General features: G+C 43.6%; 1 protein-coding gene across 3 annotated transcripts in view; it reads left to right on the top strand.

The window, feature by feature from the left end:
• Window positions 1-24,308, top strand: part of VPS35L (VPS35 endosomal protein sorting factor like) — an 87,867-nt gene that overhangs the window by 47,103 nt on the left and 16,456 nt on the right. For all 3 annotated transcript variants that reach the window (XM_044433189.1, XM_044433188.1, XM_044433187.1), the window contains exons 21-27: window positions 205-267; window positions 1,070-1,155; window positions 7,000-7,080; window positions 12,689-12,752; window positions 14,740-14,838; window positions 15,816-15,893; window positions 17,878-17,992. In XM_044433189.1, coding sequence (XP_044289124.1) covers window positions 205-267; window positions 1,070-1,155; window positions 7,000-7,080; window positions 12,689-12,752; window positions 14,740-14,838; window positions 15,816-15,893; window positions 17,878-17,992 — 586 coding nt within the window. The remainder of the gene's footprint in view (window positions 1-204; window positions 268-1,069; window positions 1,156-6,999; window positions 7,081-12,688; window positions 12,753-14,739; window positions 14,839-15,815; window positions 15,894-17,877; window positions 17,993-24,308) is intronic.

Genomic DNA, 24,308 nt, shown 5'->3' with positions numbered 1-24,308 from the left:
ATATGTGGGAGGAGACCTGTTGATGATCTTCAAATGCTTTGAAAGCTTTCAGTGAGAAGAGGAAAGGCAATTACTCATGCCTGATGAAGGGCAGGATAAGAATTGATGGGGTTAAACGAAAGGAAGGTAGAGTTGGAGCTAATACAAGGAAAAGATTCTTAATGGTATGTCTTTTTCCCTTTGCTCCATCGTTCCTGATCTTAGCTTCAGTCAATAGTTCAGAAAGTCATCACCTATTTCCACGACTTCTCCGTTCTCTTTTCATTGGTAAGTTTCTGCATGGCTACAAGGATCACAAGTTCCCACAGCCTGAAAGGAACTGGCATCTTCTCTTGAAGGTCTTTCCTAATGAATTGGGTGGTGATTAAGGCACAGGAGCAGAACTTGGGGTCTAGGTCATATGAGTCTTAATGTTTTCCCGCACAAGCTACCATTTCCCTTTGCGACACAGTTTGGCTGTGGTTAAAGTGCTGCTAAATTGAAAGGATCTGGTGGGTTCAAATCTCCACTCCGCTATGAAGGTCACTACGCAACCTTGGGCAGGTTGCTCTCTTTCAGCCTGGCCTTCCTCACAGAGTAGTTACGAGGATAAAAATCTGGGAATGGGCAGGGACAGGGGCTGTGACGTCTTCCCTTGAGCTACTTGGAGGGAAAAGCAGTATATAAGCTTGGTAAGTAAACATTCCGTCTGCCATTTTGTAACTGGGAGGCTCCATAGCTCAGCACTAGACCACATTCCTAGCATGCATAATTCCCAGGCGCAATTCCGGGCATCTCGAATTAAAGATGTTAGATAGCAGGTGCTGAAGAATTTATTTTCTCCTGAGAACGTCAGAGAATTACTAGTATGCAGAATAGATTGGATGGGACTGACCTGGCCCAAGACACCTTCATGTCTTCAACTGATGTAAAGACCGTGCATGTCGGTATCCATTCACTTTGGAAACCCTGTTTATAGGCAAACGGTTCTTAGAGTGCAAATTGAGTTGCGTCTCCTCCCAGAGATGAGTCCAGGTAAAGTGCAGTGTAGTATGTAGCCCACCATGTTGATCTTTTCATTGCCTTTCAGGAGAAATTCTTGCCATTCTTGGATATGTTCCAAAAGGAGAGTGTGAGAGTGGAGGTTTGTAAGTGCATCATGGAAGCTTTTATTAAGTAAGTATCAAGTAGGCCAATTAAGTACACTCTAGAGAATCTAAACAATCTATTACAGGGTTGTTAAGTGCAATGGATTGAACTGGCTGGCTGTCCATTTTGCATTGGAAATGTTTTTATGAGCACTCAGGATTGGTCTGAAAAGGAATTTAAATGCATTATAATTGTATTGATCTGTTGTCTATATAAATAGCTGATTATGAAATCTAATGCAATAGGGTAAGTTTGTTTTGTAAACATATATTTCATAAACATGCCAGACACAGTCCAGCAATATACTTGAGTATAAGCAGACAGTTCTCAGTGCAAATCAGAATGTTTGTTTGGAACAGACTCTTCTTGCTAAGCTGATAATGAATGAGGAATATGTGCCATACTTTGGTTACTTGTGTATGCAGCACTGGGGCTGGATTGTGTCCAGTGTTCTTAAAATGGACACTTTGATGCAGTTACTTGTTATTAGAGCTTTCAGACCCATTAACAGCATTCATTAAATTAAAGGGTGCTTTGATCAATTGATTTTTATAAATCAGCATATGACAAATAAGTATTTTGAAGCACCTTGTTTTTAAATGATGTATGAATATGTCCCAGTTGGCTCTATCTTTGAAGAAGCTTTCTGTGAGAATGAAGACCATGCGTGCCATCAGTGGGTTTTATAAACCTCACTCCCTCTGAATCAGTTAACAAGTGCCCCCCCAGCAAAAATTGAACCAGAAGGGGCCACTGAGAAACTATAGAGAGGTAAGAATGTGTGTAGGTTTATACTAAGGTTTGCAGAACTACAAAAAAAATCAGCGACCCTTGAGGAAGCAAGCCCCTACTCTCGGACCCTGAGAATTGAGCAGTCTCAATAGCCATAAAATACTGAATGCTATTTGGAAAGGGAAAAGGGTGGCAGCGGCTGGAACCTTGAACAAAAGAGCTTCTGTTAAGACGTCAGAATACATTGCTATGTTTCCTTGCAGATCACACTTGTTAAGCAGATATGCCGCCTGGTTAACTGATGGTGCCTTTTTAGTGTAATTAAAAGGTTTTAAACCAATTAATTGATCTAAAGGATAAAGCTCTTCTGTTTATTGGTTCGCTGTTCTGGGTGTAGCAGCTTGAATAGGTCGAAGAGATACTTCTACCATATGCTTCTCCAGCATGCCGACTGCAACCTTGTGCCAAGGTATAAACACAACAAGCATATGGATGTTACAAACGGCAGAGTGGAAGGAGAAACGCTAACGGTTTAATTAAAACAAAAGCGTAACCCCAAAATAGCTTCCCTTTCAGTCTGGAACGTATGTGTCGAAGCATTTAATTTCCTTTTAATCATTTTTGATATTTAGATTGATGGTTCATCTTAGAGCAGTTTAGAAGCTGGAAATGTTAAGTGGCAACAATCAAATCTTGGGGAAACAGTCGATGGAAAGATCAGACGGGATCCCCTTGCCCTCCTCTGCTCATCATGAGGAGCAGTGCGTAGTGGGACCATCTTGCACGCTGGCACTGCATTTTAGGAGTGAGGGAAGATCTCATGTGCAACTCCTGATTGGCTTTTAAATGATTGCACTAGAATGTAATAGCCCAGGCCAGCTAGCAGATGTTCTACAAGCTGCATGCTAAGCTTAGTCGACAACAGTAACCTGCCCCCCCCCCCCCACAAACCTTAAAGCAGATGTCTTTGGGGAAATTTTATTATCCAAGTAAACTCCAAAATGTCTCAGGGTAATCAACCACTCCAGAATAAATTTGCATGTAATATTGGAAGAATAGCGCTGATGTGTGTTTCCTGGGATCAGTTTATGTTTGAAAGACCATAGGACATTTTGCTCCAAACACTTTCCATTTGCAGAAACAAAATAGTACCTAGATGGCAACAATTAATAGATTGCTTGGGTGCTTATCTGTCCTAGGTCCCTTTTTTTGTCCACAATAATAATAATAATAATAATAATAATAATAATAATAATAACAACAACAACAACAACAACAACAACAACAACAACAAAATAAGTGGCTGCATTGTATGGATCATGGGTAGTATCCAATGTTAGCCCGGCTTTTTTTGTCTGTTTCACAAACTCTGTTTTAAGTAATACTAATATTGGATACAGCCACTTGTTGGTTTGTTTTATTTAAAACCTTTTACCCTGCCTTTACCTGAAACGGTCTCAAGATGACTCACAAATCAGTAATAGCATATTAGAATACAGTTTATGAAGATAAAAATCCAATTTAAAAACCCATCAACTCTTGACGTTCTGGGAAAATAAAAAAGGCTTTGCCTGGCTTCAAAAAGGAAAAAGCATTGGCTCCAGGTGCACCTGTCTGAGAAACAGATTCCAAAACTGGGCACCACCACAGAAAAGGCTTTTCAGGGGTAGGCGTCTTCTAACCTCCTTCAAGGAGGGCTCCCGAGGAAGAACCTCAGTGGAAGATCTTAGCGTTTGGGCAGGTGTATATGGAAGAAGATGCTCCTTTACTATTGAACAGGTGCTAATATTGTAGTAGGGCCATGTTATAGGTCATTTTTCAATGTAAATTCTGCAGTGGAAGCTGCACTTGGGGTAGGAATTGTCCCACTGTTTAGATGTGGGTATTTAGCAAGGATTTCTGCAGTTATAAGGCTCTCCGGGTTTCCAATGGCTTGGGGAGTAGTTTAGGGTTCTGTGCCATATTTCCTCTTCCTGGTCACTCTGTTTCCTTCAAGCATTTATTCCCCACGCACAAGATTTCCTTTCTGGGCTAGGCACCCCTGGAAGTTTAGCCATGTTTGTCTTCACAGCCACCTTGTTGGTTCCTTTTGCACTTGCCATGCAGCAAGCGACAAAGCTGGGGTTGTATGATCAGCCCTCTTCAGTTTGTGCATCTTTCTTATTTCCTTAAGGATTGGTCAGACGGAATAGCATGCCACAATATTCCGAATACACTTGAGCTGTTTGTTAGTCTTTTGGTGGTCAGAGTCTCTCCCTAGGAGGTGCCTGTCATACTGGAAAGACTCAAATTCTCTCTCCCTCGTCTTCATTCAGGGTTGCTAGAGATCTCCAGCTGAGACCAGGCCTTTTATGTATGCTAAGGGTCAGCTGTCCCCAGCAAGCTGCCTTTTTCTTCAGAGCTGGAAAATTCTCCCCTGATATTTCCCCACTCCTCTTCCGCTGAGGTTGAGCTGAGCCAAAGACCCGAGGTGATTAACTCGCAAGGGACCCATCCCATCTCACTGTTTTCCTGTCTCTTTGCAAAAGGTCACTGTGACTTAGGCTGCTGTCATTTTCTGCAGTTCATTGAGCAGACCGTTGGGCATCCACAGCTTGTGGGAATGAGCAACCCAGGCACACAACAATGCTCGGTCTTGTTGGGCCTAGCCCAGGTGCCTATTTGGAGCTGGAGTGTGATCCAGAGGCTGAGCAGGCTTGGGAGATTAGCTCTGCCTAGCTTCCCATCTGAGTGCAGGCATAAATAAGATGGTACGGCCTATCAGTCGCAGATGCAAGGGTCACGAGGACCAGGGAACATTCTGCAGAGCTTTGGGAATATAACACAGGTCAAGGCATCAGCTGATAGGGCAGAACAGAGATGCCCTCTTAGGCATAGCACTGCTTATGGGCCGGATTCCCCTGTGCCAGAAGGGGAGCTCCAGCAGTCCCCCTCCTGTATTAAGCCAATGAGAGACAAAAGAGTCTTTGCTAAGAGTAATGCCTTTACTGCACAGCACAGCTTCTTGTCTGGACGTTTCATGGCTCTTGAACTCTTGCCTGCCTTGAGTCCTGCTTTGTCAAGACTCAGGCTGGGGATTTCAATGCTTGTTCTGACTCTCTGTGGATTCTAGCTTGGAACTTCCTCTTAAACAAAGCCATGTGCCAGTAGCCTCTTCCTAGACTGCTTGATTTATTTGGGTCTACAAAAGCAGTAAGCTTTGCTTCGAGTTCTGGAAAGCAGGCCTGTGTAACATGATCTGCTGCAGTGAAGGGGTTACTGTATTTAGGGCCCTGTGCTGGGTTGCCAGCAAGTGTCAGGAAGTTGGGTCTGGCAAGCCCTGGCTGCGAAAGAGGCAGAACAACACCGGGGCGCGGTCAGGATCGGTGCCAGAGCGGTGACTTGCACATATTTTTCAAGACGAAGAGCAGCAGACCTGTTAAGATTCTGCTAAGTACCTCACAGTGCCCTCCTTGGAGGCCACTTGGGATTGTGCTCTTTGGAGGTATTGTGCATGGTGACCCAAGGGAGATTGTTGGCTCACGACGACGGCACCATGCGCTGCCACCAGAGCCAGGGCCGTGTGCATCTGCCGCTGCTGCAGCTTTGTCGTGCAATAAACGGAATGCAGACCTTTTCATCCCCTATAATCAAAGAGCACTTTGAACCAATGCTATTTTTGTGGCAATACCATTTTTTACATGGCAGGAAGGCATAATCTGTCGAAAGGGTCATTAATTACCATACTAGGAGTCATTCCAGCTTCTAGGCAAGCAGGAGGCAGTAGGGAAAATACAGAAACCCTTGTGGGTATTGAAGTGTTGCATATAATTTCCGTATTATTATTTAGAGAAGGGATGAGGGACGTGTAGCTCACGCAAGTTGCCCTGCAGAATCAGAGAGAACTGCTTATGGGAAGGGGGCCTTAAAAAATCCACGAGGCCCCCACCCTTAATCCTTGCAGATCACGCCTTCTGTAGCCCTCTGAAAACAGTGGCTCGGAAAAGGTTAACCCTGCCCCTCTTGCTCTGCAGTTTGCACACTGCGTGAGACTCACAGCTCCTAAGCTCAGAAAGCCCAAGGTAGTTGTGAGTGGCAGCTTGCTATCTTTGCCATTTTGGGGGTCTTTCCTGAGGCCTAGTCCCCAAAACATTGGATGTGCTCAGCCCTGGTAGCTGGGCTGTGCCACTTGGAGACAGTCCTTGGAGGAAGCTCCGCAGCTTGTCAGGATGAAGGCTAGGCTAGAAACCCATCTGCTGGCAATGCTTGCTTGCTATGTGCGTGCGTCATTTTGCTTGGAGGGGGGTTTCCTCAAATGAGCCCTGTCTGGCATTCTGAAATCGGCAGCCCAGAACCAGATTTGCAGCCCCATCTGCTGTTTGGTAACTAGATCCTTAGACTCTCCAAAAATGGCACACTGAAATATGTTGCTGGAGTTTGGCTGCCTCGTCTTCTGCTGCATAGTAGGTCAGCTGTGCGTGTGTGTGTGTGTGCGCGTGCCTGCGGCTGGGAGACACTCTTCTTTTACCTGGTAGAACAGCTGTCTCCTACCCATTAATTTCTCTTGAGAGAATCACCCTTCAGGTGCAGCTTAAAATGTAAGTGCAGAGTTAGGACAAACTATATTAGCGTCTCTTTCCTGTTGTATGATAGAGTGACCTGATTTGCATGTAATGAAAACCCAGATTATGGGTTGAGTATGGCTTGTTATTGAATTGTAGATTGTTGTTGAGCAGAAGATTTTGTTATGCACACATCCTGCCCTGTAGCTTGCCTCAGGTTGCAACACAAGGAACACTTGAAGTGGCTTTTGCAAAGGTTAGGTTTAGCTCTCTTGAGTGAAGGTGGGCCAAAGACAGGTATGGACTTTAAATGATTTTTTTGTGTTCTTTTAAAATTCTGTGTTGATTTGGCCCCTCTGTTTAAACTTAACATCTATGCTGTGATCTTTGTCAGAAGCGAGTGCCACTGAGATTTATTGCCAGCTAAGTGTGCATAGGATTGCATCATTAGCATATTCCCTAACCCAATTTTGAATAAATTGCCTCTAACCTTTATGGTGAGGTGACTGACATGTATAATTGCAAATCAAGTTACTTTTTAGCCTTTATCACAGTTAATTTTCAGTCTCATTTTCCAAAACATGTGCATATGTTTCAGGCACCAGCTGGAAACAACCAAGGATCCTGTCATTCTCAACGCCCTTCTACATGTTTGCAAAACGATGCATGATTCTGTGAAGTAAGATATTTTACTTTATTTATAATGCACGGGTGGGGAATTATTTTGACCTAAAGGCCAAACTCAATTTCGCAGCCCTCAAGGGCTCTAGTGGTAAGTGAAACCAAAGGCAGTATGGGTGGAACCAAAAACTCCCACTCCCTGGCATATTTTGGCTGAAAGCTCCCACTGCAGTAAGCTAACTGTAGGAAGCGTCTTTTGACCTTTTAGAATGGGGCAGAACTGTGCAAAGCCAGGAAAGCACCACATGATTGATAGTTGGGATGAGGAGACGCAGGGAAGGTGGCGTGTCCATCTAAGGAACCCAGAGGGCTGGATGGGACCCCTCGTGGGCCCAGAGTTCAACCCAAGCTGCAGTTCCCCAGCCTTGTCCCAGTGATCAAGATAAGCAGATGGTGGCTTTTTAAAACAAGCGCTTTTGGGGCTATTAGTGTAAAGTGAGAGGTTGGTAGTATCTTTCCATGGCTGGTTTTCTTGGTTACACAGATGGGAGCTATGCAGGAAAAACTGTAGCACTGGTCGCTCGCTCCATTTAAAGACGGCTTTGTTCTAAATGAAAAATAAGGGAAAGAGCTGGAGATGCTGGTGACTTCACAGTTCAGTGAACGGGGGAGGGGGGGAGAGCTGGGAGAAAGACAGCAAGGAACATTTTAAAAGCGTTGAAAGAGATGAACAAAGCGAGTTGCTATCGTGAGATGAGTGATAGGGCACTCTGTTTAGCACCTTTTCCCATTCCTTTGTTTAAAAAGTGCTTACAGCTCCAATGAACAATGCAATATTGATGTAGGGACTTTTCCAGATGATAAAACAATTGTATAAATATTATAAATAAATGACAAAACCTTGAAATGTGTGTTTGTCATTTTGAAATGTGTAATAAAACTCTTTCTTACTAGCTATTTAAAAAAAAAAAAACAGTATTCTAGCAGAAAGCTGCTCTTCTAATATCTAAAGCCAAGCGGGGGTCTAAGAATCCAGAGCATGTAGAAATGACATTCCTGCATTCTGTCTGTTTCTCTCTACACTGAGATGATGTCTGCTTCATTTGGAAAAGAAGGCGGGCACAGTATGAGTCGTGCCCTTTGAAGTCAAGTGAGGAGGGCCAGCCACTCATAATCCTGTGATTTATCCTTGTACTGCTGTCGATTTTATAGTAATGGTTTTTTTTTTCCTGGATGCAGACCTCAACTGGGATGTGACATGGTCCCTTCCCAAGTTGCCTGCATGGTAAAACATCTGGGGGAAGGCTGTAAGAGTGAGAAAGGCACTATGGACAGTCCTCAGAACCAGTGGACTGAGATTGAAAGGGAATGGGGCAAGCAAGAATTGAATGCATAAAGCAGCCTGGGAGAAGCTGATGTCCAGCTGAGCGCTAGTTCTAGCAATGCCACACGGCTGCTAGCGGGCTCCCTGTGTTGTGTGAGCAACAAGCCCATGCGGCGCGACCTGCTCCCATTCTTGAGCTGCATAGACGCTTCTTAAGTTGATCAAGCAATCCCCACGAGTCAGTTGTGCGGGAACAGCATGGGAATATCACTAGCAAAGGTGGTAGCCAGCCACCGTTTTGAACAACTTCCCTGATACTTCCCTTTGAGGACACTCTCCAATTTATCCATTTACTTCTCTGGTGTGCTTGAATGTCTTCACTTCGTGGCTGAAGGAAGTAGAATTGTTCTGGATATGACTGTATCACAGAATGACTGGGAAGCACAAATACTTCACACTTTCTGTTCTTTCGCAACAACCTTCTCTTTTCTTGAAATGATAAAATGCCCCCACCTACCTAGAAGGAGCTGCAGAGAGTTCTCGTTTCTGAGGCAGAAGCAAAAGATTCTTGCATTGGCTGTTATTCCTTATTAGCATCAAACAGGAAGTAGCCGTGGCGCCCAGCCATGCCTTGTGATCGTGCTGGGAGAAAAACCCAGGTTTCCACTGCTTTGACACTGCTTTTGCTTCACTGAATTAGTCCTCAAGTTCAAGGCAGCAACTGCAAAAGTTGCTCCCCTTTTTAAACAATAAGTATCTAGTGGTAAAACATATCTAATGGTCTCATGCCTCAAATTCAAACGCTGGCGGTGTTTGCTGAATCTTTCCATTGTGCAAACAGTTGCTCATTGTGCTTGTGGAAATGGTTGTACAAAGGTAGTACACAACCAGTTGTGTATGCATAATATGCAGCAAATTGCATAGGCATGATGTGCAACAACTTGCACAACCATGCTTGCACAACATATCCTTCGCTGGATTCTCTTCTCTTACATTGTTCAGAACCTAGTTCTTATTAGCACAATGTATCTACACTTCTCACTCCTCTATTCTCCTTACCAGTCCTACCTCACCTGGAATACTGTGTCCAGTTCTGGGCACCAAGATTTAAGAAAGATGCAGGAAAATTAAAAAGGGTCCAGAGGAGTGCAACAAGAATGATCCAGGGTTTGGAAACTTTGCCCTATGAGGACAGACTGAGAGAACTAGGCATTTTCTAGTTTTCTAGAGGCTTCGGCAAGGGGCAGCATAGAAATGTTCTTATAATAATAATAATAATAATAATAATAATAATAATAATAATAATAATTTTCAGCCTTGAGAAGAGAAGACTGAGCGGGGAGATGATATCCCTCTATATGCACCTCAAAGGCTGTCAGAAAGAGGGAGGTCAAGATCTCTTCTCACTGATCCTGGAGTATAGGACACAGAATAATCAAGTCAAGTTGTGATAACCCAGATTCAGACTGGACATCAGGAAGAGCTTCCTCACTGTCACAGCAATACGGCAGTGGAACCAGTTGCCTGAAGAGGTGCTGACTCCCCCACACTAGAGACATTCAAGAAGAACCTGGACAGCCATCTGAGTGGGATGGTGTAACTTGGTGTCCTGCAGTAGCAAGGGGTTGAACCCAGTGGCCTTTATGGCCCTTCCAACTCTACTATAGCATGATTCTATCATTCTGTGACTGTCATTGGTGCTAGCAGTGTAACAGTTGGATACTGTCTGACATCTGGAGATCTTGTTCTGATTAATCAGACCTCCACCCCTTTATTTCAACATGCACTCCATTTCTTCAATGTAGAATATCGACCAGTTTGTCCATTTCTGCTATTTCAATGACAGTGATCAGATCTACTTTTCAGTACTGAGTCCATATGATTCTTAATTCCAAAAGACCAGTAAGTTGTGCAGTAATTTGTTCTTGAAACATTGCATAAGAATTGTTTCTAGACCAAGTGCTAATCTTGCTTTGTATCTAGGTGATAAGTTCCAACAACTTAGTTTTCAGTATTACTGTTTTGCTAATTAGCATTTCACTTTGCTTCATAAAGAATTTTGCACCCGCTACAAGAGAACGTACCTGTTGCATTGGTGTAGTTTATTTAATTTGTTTATTTTATTTAATTTCTGTCCTGCACAAAAGCTATCTGGGTGGCAGTGCCCTGGCGAAGCTGCAATCAGAAAGCCCCTTGGTTAAATTTCACCTCTCCCAAGAATTTATGAAGTTGTCTTAGGCGAGCCACTCAATCTCTGCTTCTGGTCCTTTTCTCTCTTTTTCTGCCCCCTTGCTTCTTATTCTTAAAAGGGAGGTTATAGTGAATTATGTTATTTCACACTAATAATTACAACTATAAAAAGAATAAATTATGTTATTTATGCACACAATGCATGCAAAGTGTTTTCAACATTTGCAAGAACTGCATGCATGTTAAAAATTATCAGTACCAAAGGGTCAAAATAGCTACTGTAATTTTCCTGCTTAGCCACCACTCAAGCATAAAAAGCACAGGATGGGTCATGTGGACAGCTGTTTCGTGTGTGTGTTTTCAGGTTAGTAATTTTTACTGGAGGAACTGGAGTTCTTCCCTCCCATCTTCCAAGCCATCCATCAGCTTCCTATTATGCTTGTACTGGATGGTAAAACACTAATGAGCTAATGATAGTGAAGATTCACTCTTTCCCTCCCCCCCTCACATTTAATTTGTGTTACAAAACAATTACTCCGATCCCATCTGGTGTCTGCACAAGGAGAATTGCAAAATAGTACATTGGAGACTAGCAAGTCCAGGATTAGGCTAGATTACTTAATTGTAATTGAGCTGTGGTCCATTTTCATCAAACATGCTTGGTTTATTACCGTCCCCTTTGGTAAACAAATTAAATGTGCATGATATGAAATAGGTTTGGCTAGTTTCCGTCTGCAGACTAGCCCGGCATTTTATGTCTGTGCCTTGCTTTTGGCAAATCCACGCACAGCAAAGTACTATCGAGCAGTGCAGTTGATAAAAGCACGGACAGTGTGGTGTAGTGGTTAGAATGCTGGACTTGGACGGACCCCACTCAGGCATGAAGCCCAAGGGGTGCCCTTGAGCTAGTCACTGACTCACTGCCTAACCAACCTCGCAGTTTATTTATTTATTTATTTATTTATTTATTTCAAACATTTCTATGCCACCCCCATCGCAACAAAGCCTCGAGGCGGCTCACAAAGGATACATAAATACATAAATAATGACCATATAACAATTAAAAAATTATTTAAAAACCTCCGGTGCATCTCGGCTAAAAATTTAAAATCCTGTAAATACATAATAAGTTAACAATTAAAATAACTTTTAAATAAAAAGGTCTTGGTCTGGTGCCGAAAAACAAATAACGACGGCGCCAGGTGGACCTCTCTGGGGAGCGCATTCCATAGATGGGGCGCCACCGCAGAGAAGGCCCTCCTCCGGGTACTCACCCTCCTAATGTCCTTCACGGAGGGTTCCCGGAGGAGGGCCTCTGCTGCCGATCTCAAGGGTTCTTGTGAGGATAAAATGAAGAGGAGGAGGATCATGGAAACCACCTGAGAGTATCTGCAAGAGGGGAAGAGTGGCACATAAGAGGCAGGACTGGATTGCTCTAGGAGAGAGAGTGTGGCCTAGCAGTGAAAGTGCTGGACTGAGAACTCAGGAGATCCAGATTCTAGCCCCACGAAACTTGGGCCAGCCAGTCACTCTCAGCCTTTGGCAGCTTGGAAAATAAAGATCGTTACAAAAATTTCAAGTTGGTGACGTGCCATCAAGTTACCTCTGGCTTATGCTGACCCTTCGGATGACCGCCGTCCAAATTGTCTGTCCTTCACAGCTCTGCTCTGTTCTTTCAAACTCAAGTCTGTGTCTTCCTTTATGGAATTGATCCATGTCAGATTAGATCTTCCCCTTCTTTTTCTGCCTTCAACTTTCCCGAGCATTATTGTCTTTTCCAGCGAGTCTTGCCTTCTCATGTTGCATCCAAAGTATGACAGCCCCATTTTTATCTTTTTGCTTCTAGGGCAAGTTCTGGCTTGATTTGTTCTTGGACTCCCTTGTTCATCTTTCTGATAGTCCAGGATACATACATTGGTTTTAATTGTTTGCTCAGAAAGTTGGCTGTATGAGTGTCCGTCCGTGTGTGTGTGTGTCTATGCATTTGTGGTGAACTGCATTTTTGATTGGGAAAAGAATATGATTTCAGTACTAGATCCAGTTCCCCAAGAGGAAGCCCATTGAACGTAGTGGGACTTCTTAGATATGCAGTTTTGCGTCGTCCATCTATTTAGAAATGTTTCTTAATTACTTATGCTCTATTGTTTTCTAGTGCATTGACATTAGAAGATGAAAAGCGTATGCTGGCTTCTTTGATAAATGGATTTTTAAGAATGGTAAGCAACTGTTTGGCTGTTCTGTGCTTTTATTTGTATTTAATTTTTTTAATCTTAAAATGGCTGCCATCTTTAGATGTTTTTGAGGAATGGACATCAGTTTCTCTTGAAATACTGAGAGGCTTCTTCCTATACTGCCAGGGTGGGAAATCTTGTCTTCCAGATTTGCTGGGCTGAAGTTCTCATCTGCTATAGATAGCATATCCAATGTGAGTTGCAGTCCAGTAATATGTTCTTAGAGACTGCAGGTGGCGCAGTGGTTTAAACCGCTGTGCTGCTGGGCTGGTTGATCGAAAGGTCACTGGTTCGAATCTACACAACGGGGTGAGTTCCCGTTGCTCTGTCCCAGCTTCTGCCAACCTTGCAGTTCGAAAGTGTGCAAATGCAAGTAGATAAAAAGGTACCACTTCAGTGGGCAAGTAACAGCGTTCTGTGCACTTCAGTGTTTAGTCATGCCGGCCCCATGACCACGGAGACTGTCTGCGGACAAGCGCTGGCTCCCTCGGCCAGGAAACAGAGAGGAGCACCGCCCCCTAGAGTCAGGCATGACTGGACTTAATGTCAAGGGGAAACCTTTACCTTTACCTTTAATATGTTCTTGCAAACCTACCACGCTCTTGAAAATCCATGGTGGGTTGGATTTAATTTGGAATTATCCCAAACGAGGAGCAATGATTCCCCATTTTAGGCTTATCTTACAGTTTACATGACTGCCACAAAGTTAACTGAGAGAGATTCCAGTAAAGACACGAATAGAAATGCAGCATCTGACCTGCTGGGATTGCTTTATTACCACGTCCCTCCAGTGCATTAATTAGGGATGTACACATTAAGAAATGTGTACGTTCCGGCAAAGTCAACATTTGCAGTCAGCATCCCCTTCCCATGGTGCCCTGACTTGCAGTTTATTATGGCACGAGGAGCTTTGAGGGACCAGAATCCATTTCATCAGATGGAAATGTTCCGTGGCCTGACTTCTGAAGTGAGTTACCTCATCCACATGTCTTCTGTTGGACCCATGTTGAAATCTAAATGTATGGTGGATACGTTTGTCATCTTAACTCCTGGTTATGAGGACAAAATGAAACTCCCTCTCCAGGGATAGTGTACCTCTGAACGCCAGATGTTGGATGACCCACAACGGGAAAGCTGTGCCTTTGTGTCTGGCTTATGAGCTTCTCGGAAACATCTGGCTGACCCTGTGGGAACACAGGAATGTACCAGATGGACCTTTTGGTCTAACCCAGCATGGCTTCTCTTCTTTTCCCAGCACATCAAAGGGGTTAGGAGTTCCTTAGACGTTATTAAAGATGAAGAACACAAGCACTACAAGATCTGGTGTTTTCTAACACCACCATGAACCATATTGCTTGGGATATATTTATTTATTTATTTAGGATATTTATATGCCGTCCTTTGCAAAAGCCTCAGGATGGCTTACAAAGATAAAATACAAATACCACCAAACATAAATTATCGACCCACTCTGGCTGCGGTTAAAATATAATGGTAAAAAATGCAATATTAAAACTTATTAAAATGTTGATCAAATCAATAGGTCTTAACCTGGCGCCGAAAAACGTATAATGACCACGCCAGGAGGACCTCTCTGGGGATTGCATTCCATAGACGGGGCGCCACTGCAGAGAAGGCCCTCCTCCGGAAACTTTGCCTCCTGATGTCTTTCACAGAGGGCTCCCGGAGGAGGGCCTCTGCTGCTGATCTCAGGGGGCAGGGGGGCAAATAGGGAAGAAGGCGTTCCTTTAGGTATCCCGGTCCCAAGCTGTTTAGGGCTTTATAGGTAATAACCAGCATCTTGAATTGAGCCCGGACTTCGATGGGATCTTGTTTTCAAGATATATGGGATCTTGTTTTCAACTGCTGCATTCAGGCTAGCACTGCAGTTCGGCGAATTGAATGGCAGGAAGGGGTAACTAGATGCCACATTCATGGATAAGAAATGACTTTGTGCATCGTCTTAATCCAGGTTTCATTTGGCCGTGACTTTGAGCAGCAGCTGAGTTTTTATGTTGAAGCCCGATCAATGTTTTGCAATTTGGAACCTGTTCTTGTCCAGCTGATTCATGTAAGCATATCTTGGAAGTGTAAATTTGATTTCAGCGACTGTCTGAGCTATTTTTTGCTGCTGCATATTGCCATTCCTTACATTTCTCTCCAGGGCAAGGTCAATTTTGTAAGCATTTCAACAGCAGAGAAAGAGCATTTGTACATCAAGTTTTCTATCAATAGTTGGCATGAAGTTGCTGCGTTAATCTCCAAAGTGAAAAGGCACAAAGTCAGCAGAGCTAAAAGCTGTTAATTTGCTGGAGAATGTTCTGAATTGTTTCCTTCATTTCCACCAACAAATTGGTCTAATCAGAGTCTATAGTCTCTGATGTGCTCTCTAAATTAATTGTGTTGTTGAATAAACAGTATTTTGAGGCAATTTTCTTAGCCTAAATATAGATCAAACTGGTCAGTAAGCCAAATGGAGGCTCCAGGGCAATAAACTGGCACTTTTTTTTTTTTAGTATTGTTAAAGGCACATTTTTAGCCCCATAACCTTAAAGTATTTGCTTGCAATGCCTGGAAAGATTTCCAGAGCCACACTGGGGTGTTGCCATACTGAGTATCCAGGAAGCAGTCTGTGACCTGAATAGTACATTGTCTCTTCTTATTACCAGAAGCAGGAAAAATAGCTAAAGGGCACAGTTGTGGTGCACAACTCCTGTAACTCCCAGCATCCCCCCCCCACAGTATTTTTTTTCTGTCTAAGAAACATAGGATTGCATCCTTACTGAAAAACAAGAGGCAAATTTGCATACTTTATCCAAGTTGCAGAATTCTGTTTTTTTTTAATGTACAGGTCTATTTAGCACCAGATACACACAATTCCATTTGTGCATTCTTCTTGTCTTCTTCCATTTTCCCTAAGCTGACTCACAGTTAAATGACACCTCATTCATGATTAAACTGATTTTAGTTCCATTGATTATTATTGACAGTCCTTAAGTTGTTGAGTTGCAGAACTGTTCCCATCGGTAACATATTCTTTTAAAATAGAGTGTGAACCAGCTGGCAATGGAAACAAGAAAAGTGATGAAAGGGAATCATTCCAGAAAGACTGCTGCCTTTGTTAGGGTAGGTATGAACACTCAGTAACTTCCATGGCGTTAATTATTTTTGCATGAACAAGATTGTGGCCTTTTACGGATGTGTCCCTAAACTGTGGTTTAACTGTCACATGAAAAAACAAGCGAGCACTGAACTTTTGTGCTGTACTTCTCTTGGGTGGGTAACAGTGAGGATACTGGACACGACTGTTTGGGAATTTAAACTAATTGGAGTTTTTACTCTAAACCAGGGAAATGGCTTAAAGCAGCTTTCCCTCCAGATGTTCCAGCTGCAGCTTCTACCCATGGCTTTCCCTCCAGATGTTCCAGCTGCAGCTTCTACCCGTGGCCGTGCTGGCTGGAAGGATGGTGCTTCTAGTCAAACCCCTCTAGAAGGCACCTCACTGGGGGATGCGGCTTTCAGTTATTGTTTTCCAAAACAAATCAGGATGATGTACCCTGATTTGGCCCTACCTTGTTTCAAAAAACTAGTTCCAACAAACCAGATTTGTGCCCATTCAAATGTAGTGACAGACTCCAGCTTTAAAACGGCACGGTAGCTTCCGATCTTGTGGTCAAACCAAAGGAGCGTGCAGGCCGAGCTCTGCATTTGCTAATTCGCATAGCACTGAACCTTGGTGGAACTCCACATCTAAAACAGGCCAGTAAGTTACTTCTGAGCATCTACACTTGTTTTTGAATTGTTGTTAGCAGTTCTTCAGTTCACAAGCAGTTTCCGAATCTTCTGTACTTTCCCCCATACAATAGACATGACCAGCTTTTTGAGATCTAGTATCCTGTATTACTATTGTGCCAAAGTGAATTCTGGCAAGTGCAGCTTTTCAAACCATGGAGCACTGTGACCTGACAAACTAGAACCCCTTCTGCTACACAAGGTTTGGATGTGCCAAACCCCCATGTGCGGATGGTCTTTTACAGTACAGCCTGATTCTGTGCATATTTACTCTGAAGTAGTTCCCTGCATTCAGTGGGGTTTGTTCCGTAAGCAACTATATATAGGACCTGCAACAATCCATACTGCCATTTCTTAAGCTAGTGTTCTATTAGCTTACTTTGAACATTTTTTAATCTGAATAAGACCATCAGAGCCTGCTTGTAATCTCCTTTCAAGTCAACAGAAAAGTCTCATCTTTCTTTTGAGTCCTATGCAGAGAAAATTAAAGAAACTGTTGTTGAAGGAAAGAAGGTTCGTGTGCATGTTCCCCTTCCAGGAGCACATGCATACGCATTCCAGATTCTGACTAGCTTGCAAACTGAGTCCAGGCAAAAAGAGTCTCATGTCTGCTTTAAAAGGCAGTCAAAACCTCCTTGAAGCATCCTGTGGACTGTGGCAATAGCTACGACAGCGGTATTTTGGAGACAGCAGGAAGGAAGTTGGAAAAAGGGAGAGAGAAAATGGGTGGGAGACAAAGTTAGACTGAAGGTCAAGTCAAGCAAGAAAGCAGGATCCCTGGGACTGGACCACCTGCCATTTTTGCATGGCAAATAGCAGCTGTATGTCTGTGCAGATTTCAACCAACGATATGTCCTAAGACGCAAGAGCCATGCTGGTCCATCTAGTCCAGCAGCGGCCAAGCAGCTATCCAGGCGACCCAAGTGGAACAAGCACTCTTCCACAGGGCCCAGGAATGATAATGAATCCAAAAGGGGGAGGGTCCCATAATGCAGATTTGGATTAAAAGGAGGTTCTGAGCTCAGAAATGTTGGAGTCCACTGATGAACGCCAGCCCATTATAGTAGGCCTAAAACCTATCTGTACATTGCATGTACTTTGATGAAAGTACATACACACAACACATGTTGCCTTCAAGTATAAATATTTCCTGAGCAGCTCACAATATGAAAAAGAACAATACTACTATAAGAGAAATAAATAATGCACAGGAACAGGAAGGCTGCTTAAAATTACAGCATTTGAACACTGCTGTGCTTCCTGACGATTCAAGACATATTCAGAATAGTCCTGGAAAACGTGTCTCTTCTTTTCTTAGGCTTGTGTTGCTTTCTGCTTCATTACAATTCCATCTTTGACAAGTATATTTTCTCGACTTAATTTGTACCTGCTCTCTGGACAAGTTGCTTTGGCAAATCAGTGTCTTTCACAAGGTAAGACTTACGACTTTATAAAAGTTTCATTTTTAAAAGAAATCATTGCTTAAGGAAGCTTTCTTTCCAGAGTGTGGGAAAGATTATTTGCATTTTGAATGTTCGATGTAATGACTTGGAAAAGGAGGTTGAATCTTTGCAGACAGACATCTTGCACAGAGTGAACATGCTGATGAAAATTATTTTGCTAATAAAAACAAAATCGTATAATCATCCTGGGGAGATGAAGTCAAGACATGGCTCGTGTTTGGAATCGTGACGATCCAAGAAAATGTGCTAATGTTTCCTTAAATTGCTATTGAACTAGTTATAAAATATGGTGTTCAGAGACTGCATTTTTAAAGACAGGATGCAGAACAGAATACGTACATGTGTGATTTGTTTTAAAATGCTAATATTTGGTAAATAGTGTGAAAGTTAATGCTGCCATGTTATTTACTAATAAGGCTGTTCTGTTTCTTCTGAACAAAATCTTCATCTCTTTGTTTACACAAACACACCCAAACCTGAACTGCTACAGGTTCAGCTTTACAAAATATTCCAACTTTTCTTTTCCAAGTAGTTAGGGGTGTGCGCCTTGAGTCATCTTTTGTCACCAGAGGGCCAAACGACTGTGGCGCCTAGCAGTGCTTTCCACCAGCTTGAACTGCTGCATCAGCACTGGCTGTTCCTAGGCATAGCCTTCCTGCTGTGACCCAAGCATTGGTAACCTCAAGGCTGGGCTGTTGTAACGCCTTCTGTGTGGAGCTGGTCCGGAGGCTGCTCTTAGTGAAAAAGTGGTGACTCAGCTATTCACTGGGGTGCTGCATCAGATCCGTGTCCCAACTCCTTAAAGGTGCTGGGCCAGCCACTGGTTAGCTGCCAGTCCAGGCTTGGGGTCCTGGTGGTGATAGATAAGGCCCTGAACAGCTTGCAACCGAGTTGCTTGGAGGAGAGTCCTTTCCCTTAATGTCCTGCTCAGTCACTTTGATCAGGTTGTCACACAGTTTGGATAGCAAGCAACCAGGAAATGGGCCTTCTCTTGGTGACATTCTTGGCACTGTTCCTGTGGAATGATCTTCCCTTGGACCAACATCTTTTCTCTTTTGTCACCTTCTGAAGGCTTGTTTATGTAGCCAGGGCCTTGCCCATGTTTAAATCCAGTCTCTGGTGTTTCATTTCAAATGGCCCTTGTTTCATGGCTGTTTTCATTATTTCACATAGCTCAATTGTTTTACGGTCATATGTTTTCAGTTGTTTACTTACGTGCTTCTCTTTGTACATGTTTTATGAAAGATGGGCTAGAAGTGCTTCAAATAAAAATGAAGACTTCATTTTGATGATAGCAAAAAAGTTATTCCTTTATGCTGGATTTTACTTGGTATCGGGTATAAAGCTCTAGTTTTTAGAAACAGTGCCTACAAGGTGGTCTTATGAGTTACAAAAGCAGTATTTAATACACATACTACAAGACTCAAATCTAGGATGTGACCAGAAATGAAAGGACTGTAAGGGAGAAGGTGGTAATCAATACTTCTAGAGTTTGCAGTATTGCACTCCTGGAGATTTTTACTGATTTACCTGGGCCAGGATTTGACATGATTTGTGCATATACAAACCCCTGGAATTTCAGGAAATTAAACCAAGATGTGCGCTCAGTCAGCTGGAGGCGATGCTCCTGTAACCGTGCCGCTTCTGGCTGACCCACTGCACAGCCTTGGGTCAGTTGGTGTCATCTTGATTTAATTACCTGATGTGCTGTGGGTAGCAGATGTCTTAGAAGCTGCTGTCTTGTGATTGACTTATTCTTGGAGGTAGAATTACTCGGCATTCTCTCTTACCTCCTCCCTCTCTCTTAGTTTTAATTAAAAGATTTCTAAACTGTCTTTCAGGGCATATAACCATTGCAAGACAATGTTCAGTTCTTTTTTTCCTCCTCTTGATAGCTAATTTTGACTGCTGTGCAATTGGAGCAGAATTATTAGGGCTCAGGAGCGGAGTGTAAAAAACGCCATGAGGAATCTGACCCACTGTTATCTAGCCCAACTTCCTGCAGCTCTCTGCCTTTCAGACACATTTGGACTGCAGCACCCAGAATCCCCTGTTAGTGGTCCTGCTGAATGGGAATTCTGGTAGTTGTGGTCCAAAGGCCTCTGAAGGTTGGGGAAGGCTGATCTAGTCTAGCATTCTGCTGACACTGGCCAACGCGTTGCCTGTATGAAATCTACAAGTCAGCTATGAATCCAGTGACACCATCTTGTTTGTATTCCCTAGAAACTGGTACAAAGAGGGATTCTACCTACTCTGCTAGAGTTAGTATGTGGCCATCTGGACTAGTAGCCACCCATGGCTTTATCTTCCATCAGTTTGTCTGGTCCCCCTTTAAATCCATCCACATTGGTGGCTGTCACCGTGTCATGTTGTAGCAAATCCCATCGTGTAACTATGCACTGTGTGAAGCGGTATTTCCTCTTACTTGTCCTGGACCAGGCAGCTTCATGAGATTATGTAGTACGTAATTTCATAAATATTTGGGTCGATTATACGAGGCCAGTCACTCCACCCCACACGTCGCACTTAAATCCTGCCAGTTTTGCTAATTTCTTGCTCCCCCTGGTTCTGCTGCCGTGCAGTGCAAACAAGAAGTGGTGAGACAACATGGGAGGGTCGTGCATTAAAGACTGAACTGTCTGGAACCTCACTCAAAACCCCACGATTGAGGCAAGAGGAACATCCTGATTGTACAAGTGTTCAGGAGTGCAACAGATTGCTCCGAAAGGTGGTGACTGGGCTAGAGGCTGGTCGGCCACCTGTCTTGGCTGCTGTGGCACCCCATTTCCTGCATAAGCAAGGGGAGGGACTCAATTGCCTTCAGGGGCTTTTCCTGCTCTGTGATTCTGCAACAAGCTTATATTTAACCCTGAAAGGCCTGGATTGGGATTGCTTTCTTGGGGAGCGGAGGGCTTATCCTAGCAGAAAAAGGTGTGCACTGAGCTGTTGGCATGTTCCTTCTAACTTGGGTGCTTCCAGACATACATGGACAAGGGAAAGTGAGCTAAAAGCAGCCCCTTTCATCGGCCAGCATCGTGCACTTACTAGCAAGTTCCAACTGTAAGTGCAAACAAGGGAAGCTGACCTGAGAAGCTGACGAAGGCTTTTGCTGCCAGGCTTCTGGCTCATTTCTTTGTTTGGACATGGCGTCGCCTGTGTCATCAGGGCAGGCGGATTTAGCGCAAAGCTGACTGTTCCATCCCAGTGCACTGTAGAAACAATAGAGTGGCTAAGTCAGTGCAACACACTCGTATTTATTGTCGTTTGTAGGCAAACAAGCACAGACTGCGAGAGCAGGTCGTTTTTGGTTCCTCTACCGTGATTAACTCATTCTGTGCGGCAGCAGTGGTGGCCTTCCCCAAATAATTCTGTGTGCCCTTCTTTGTTCAGATCTCTAACTTAGCGTATCAGCGAAGGCTCTGCATGGCTAAAATAATTCCAGAAGCACCCCCATTTTCAGGGTTTCCTGGTTCTTCGATGCTGTTATGCACAGTAAATAATGGGCTCTCTGGCTACCCTGGCCAGGGCGACTTCCTTTATATTGTTATTTATTTTACATTGTTGGTTTTATATTGTTATTTTTGTATTTTATTGTATTTTATTCTGTGCTGTGAGCCACCCCGAGGCTTCGGCAAGGGGCGGCATAGAAATGTTTTAATAAAATAAATAAAATAACTAAATACCCTTTAGTTAACTAGATAAAGGTAAAGGTTTCCCCTTGACATTAAGTCCAGTCATGCCTGGCTCTAGGGGGCGGTGCTCCTCTCCGTCTCCTAGCCGAGGGAGCCAGCGCTTGTCCGTAGACGGTCTCCGTGGTCATGGGGCCGGCATGACTAAACACTGAAGTGCATGGAACGCTGTTATCTTCCCAGCGAAGTGGTACCTTTTCATCTACTTGCATTCGCATGCTTTCGAACTGCAAGGTTGGCAGGAGCTGCGACGGAGCAACGGGAACTCGCCCCGTTGTGCAGATTCGAACCGCCGACCTTTCAGTCAACCAGCCCAGCAGCACAGCGGTTTAAACCACTGCGCCACCTGCAGTCCCTAGTTAACTAGACAGTTACTCTTAAAACTCGATGCAAGTATGTTCAATCAGGGCTGACCCAAGACACATTTTTGACTGAGGCAGAGCACTGGCTGCAGCTCCCACCCTGATACACTGGCAGGGATGCAGAAGCTCGATTCAGTACTGGAGAAGCTCCCGAAGGCGTCACTGCTGCGGGGGATGGAGTCAAAAGCAAAAAGGGCGGGCCCAACAAACCCAAAACAGCAACATGTTCTATCTGAAAGGTCATATTGCCCCAGTTAAGTTTTGGGAGAGGCATGGTGACTTTTTAGAATGGGGAAAAGTCTGCATGGAAGCTGGGAAACCACCAAAGGATTGGTGGTTCTGGGAAAGGGAACCCGAGAAGGGCTTGAGTAACTGCTTGCGATTTTCAACAAATCATCAAATGAGGCATAGCTTGGATGGAATGGACTTAAAACTGAATCCATCTGCAATGAATGCAGACTGGATAGAGACTGATTGAGAGGATTCTGTCTCCAGTAGTTCCCCTCAGGGCTCTTTGGACTGTTTTCAGGGTTCTCTCCTATTTTGGATTTTCCCCCTGAAGTTGTGTGTGCGTGCGTGCGTGCATGTGTGTGTGTGTGTGTGTGTACATGTTTGGGTCCTCTTGAGCCTGTTGATACTTCTTGCTTGTGTGCAAGTGGCACAGTTTTGGCTGCATCAGCAACAGCACTTACCTTTAAACAGGTGGGAATAGCTGGAATGCTGAAAACTATAGAGCTGAAGGATATTCATGTGACATACAAGCCTGGAAGATCTGGAAGTGCAAATCTTGGAATCCTGGAAGTTTTCTTGAACTCACTGGGGCTTTCTTCGGAACAGTCATATAGAGGATTGCATTATGTGGCCTGCTACACCGAATTAGAGTCATTCCGTGCGCTTTCAGAGAGTGCTGATGCCAAGACAGACTGCTCAACACCCATCAGACATGCTTTTTATTGTAGCTAATGTGCTGAATCAAACTGAGAGAACTCCCTGATTATGAAGTGGATAGATTGATTGTTAATTGTACAGCATCCGTAACGTCCACCGGAGCGTGTGTCCATGAAACGGCGTGAGGCTGTGCAGACATTTTGGTCTTCTAAGCTGTTAAATCTTTGCTTGGCTGGAAGAATAATATGCCACATGGCCAGAGCTATCCAACTAATTTGGAGTTTTATGTATGACTAATGTCACCAAGGGACTGATAAAAATGGAAATTGCACATCGGGGTGGGATTTGTTTTGCTCTCAAGTCTGCTGACCAAATCTAGATGCAGAGTTCAAAAGTACACAGTATTATGGCTGATCTAATATTTCTAGCATTTTCCTCCTTAGCTGATAGCACAGCAAGATGACAATCTTGTTTTTCTAGTGACCTAGTTTTCTGAAGCATCTGGAAATGAGGAACAAAGACTCCTGAAATACTGGTGTTTTTCATTGTCTTAAATATTTTCAACTTTTGTACTGAATATTTGGCATCCCTGAAGAGAGGTCATTTGAAGAAATTGTAGCTTTTCCGCTCAGCTCCTTCCCTGCTCTCCATTTTGAGAATTTGATTAGCTCTCTAGTTTCCAGCTGGTTGGAACTGGGTTGGTTATTATTGCTGTTGTGCACAATCATGATCTGATCATGACTTCTTCACACTAGAGCTGCAACAAACCACAGTGCTGGAGGTTACTGACATAATGATAAACCATGGTTTGTTTAAAAGCAGAACATTCCTGGCAGCCACAAAAAGAAGGAGTGAGAGGGGAGAGCAGGTGTCCTGAGGTTCACCATACCTCATTTTCATACACAGAAACTGTGATTTCTGTTAACTCTGAGCTAGGTTCCTGCCTATCAGTCTAACCTACCTAACAGGATTGTTGTGAGGATAAATTGAGTGGGGAGAAGCCCCTTAAACCACTCTAAGTGCCTTGGAGGGAGAGCGGAATAAAATGCGATAACTAAAGCAAGTTAAGGAACGGCGGCCAACAACCTTCTTGTAATTATCAAAAGCTGGTTTTACCAGGTGAGTCTTGCACTTTTCCTCCAAACATTGAGTGATACATCTTTCTCATATGTTTTGCCAATGCCCGGTAGCAACTTCCTTTTGGAAGGAGGGAATAATCTGAATAATTTTAGGTGGAAAGTTCTTTAATATTTAATAATAGACATGACCTTTTGAACTATCTATCTGTCTTCTGGAGTTTAATGCAAGGTGAATGCAAATGAATTTTCTGTGCCCCTTTGACTGCCA

Source organism: Varanus komodoensis, unplaced genomic scaffold, assembly GCF_004798865.1.
Source record: "Varanus komodoensis strain SLA01 unplaced genomic scaffold, ASM479886v1 scaffold26, whole genome shotgun sequence".
Lineage (NCBI taxonomy): Eukaryota > Metazoa > Chordata > Lepidosauria > Squamata > Varanidae > Varanus > Varanus komodoensis.
The sequence above is the reverse complement of the archived record's forward strand: the minus strand, read 5'-3'. Positions and strand labels throughout refer to the sequence as shown.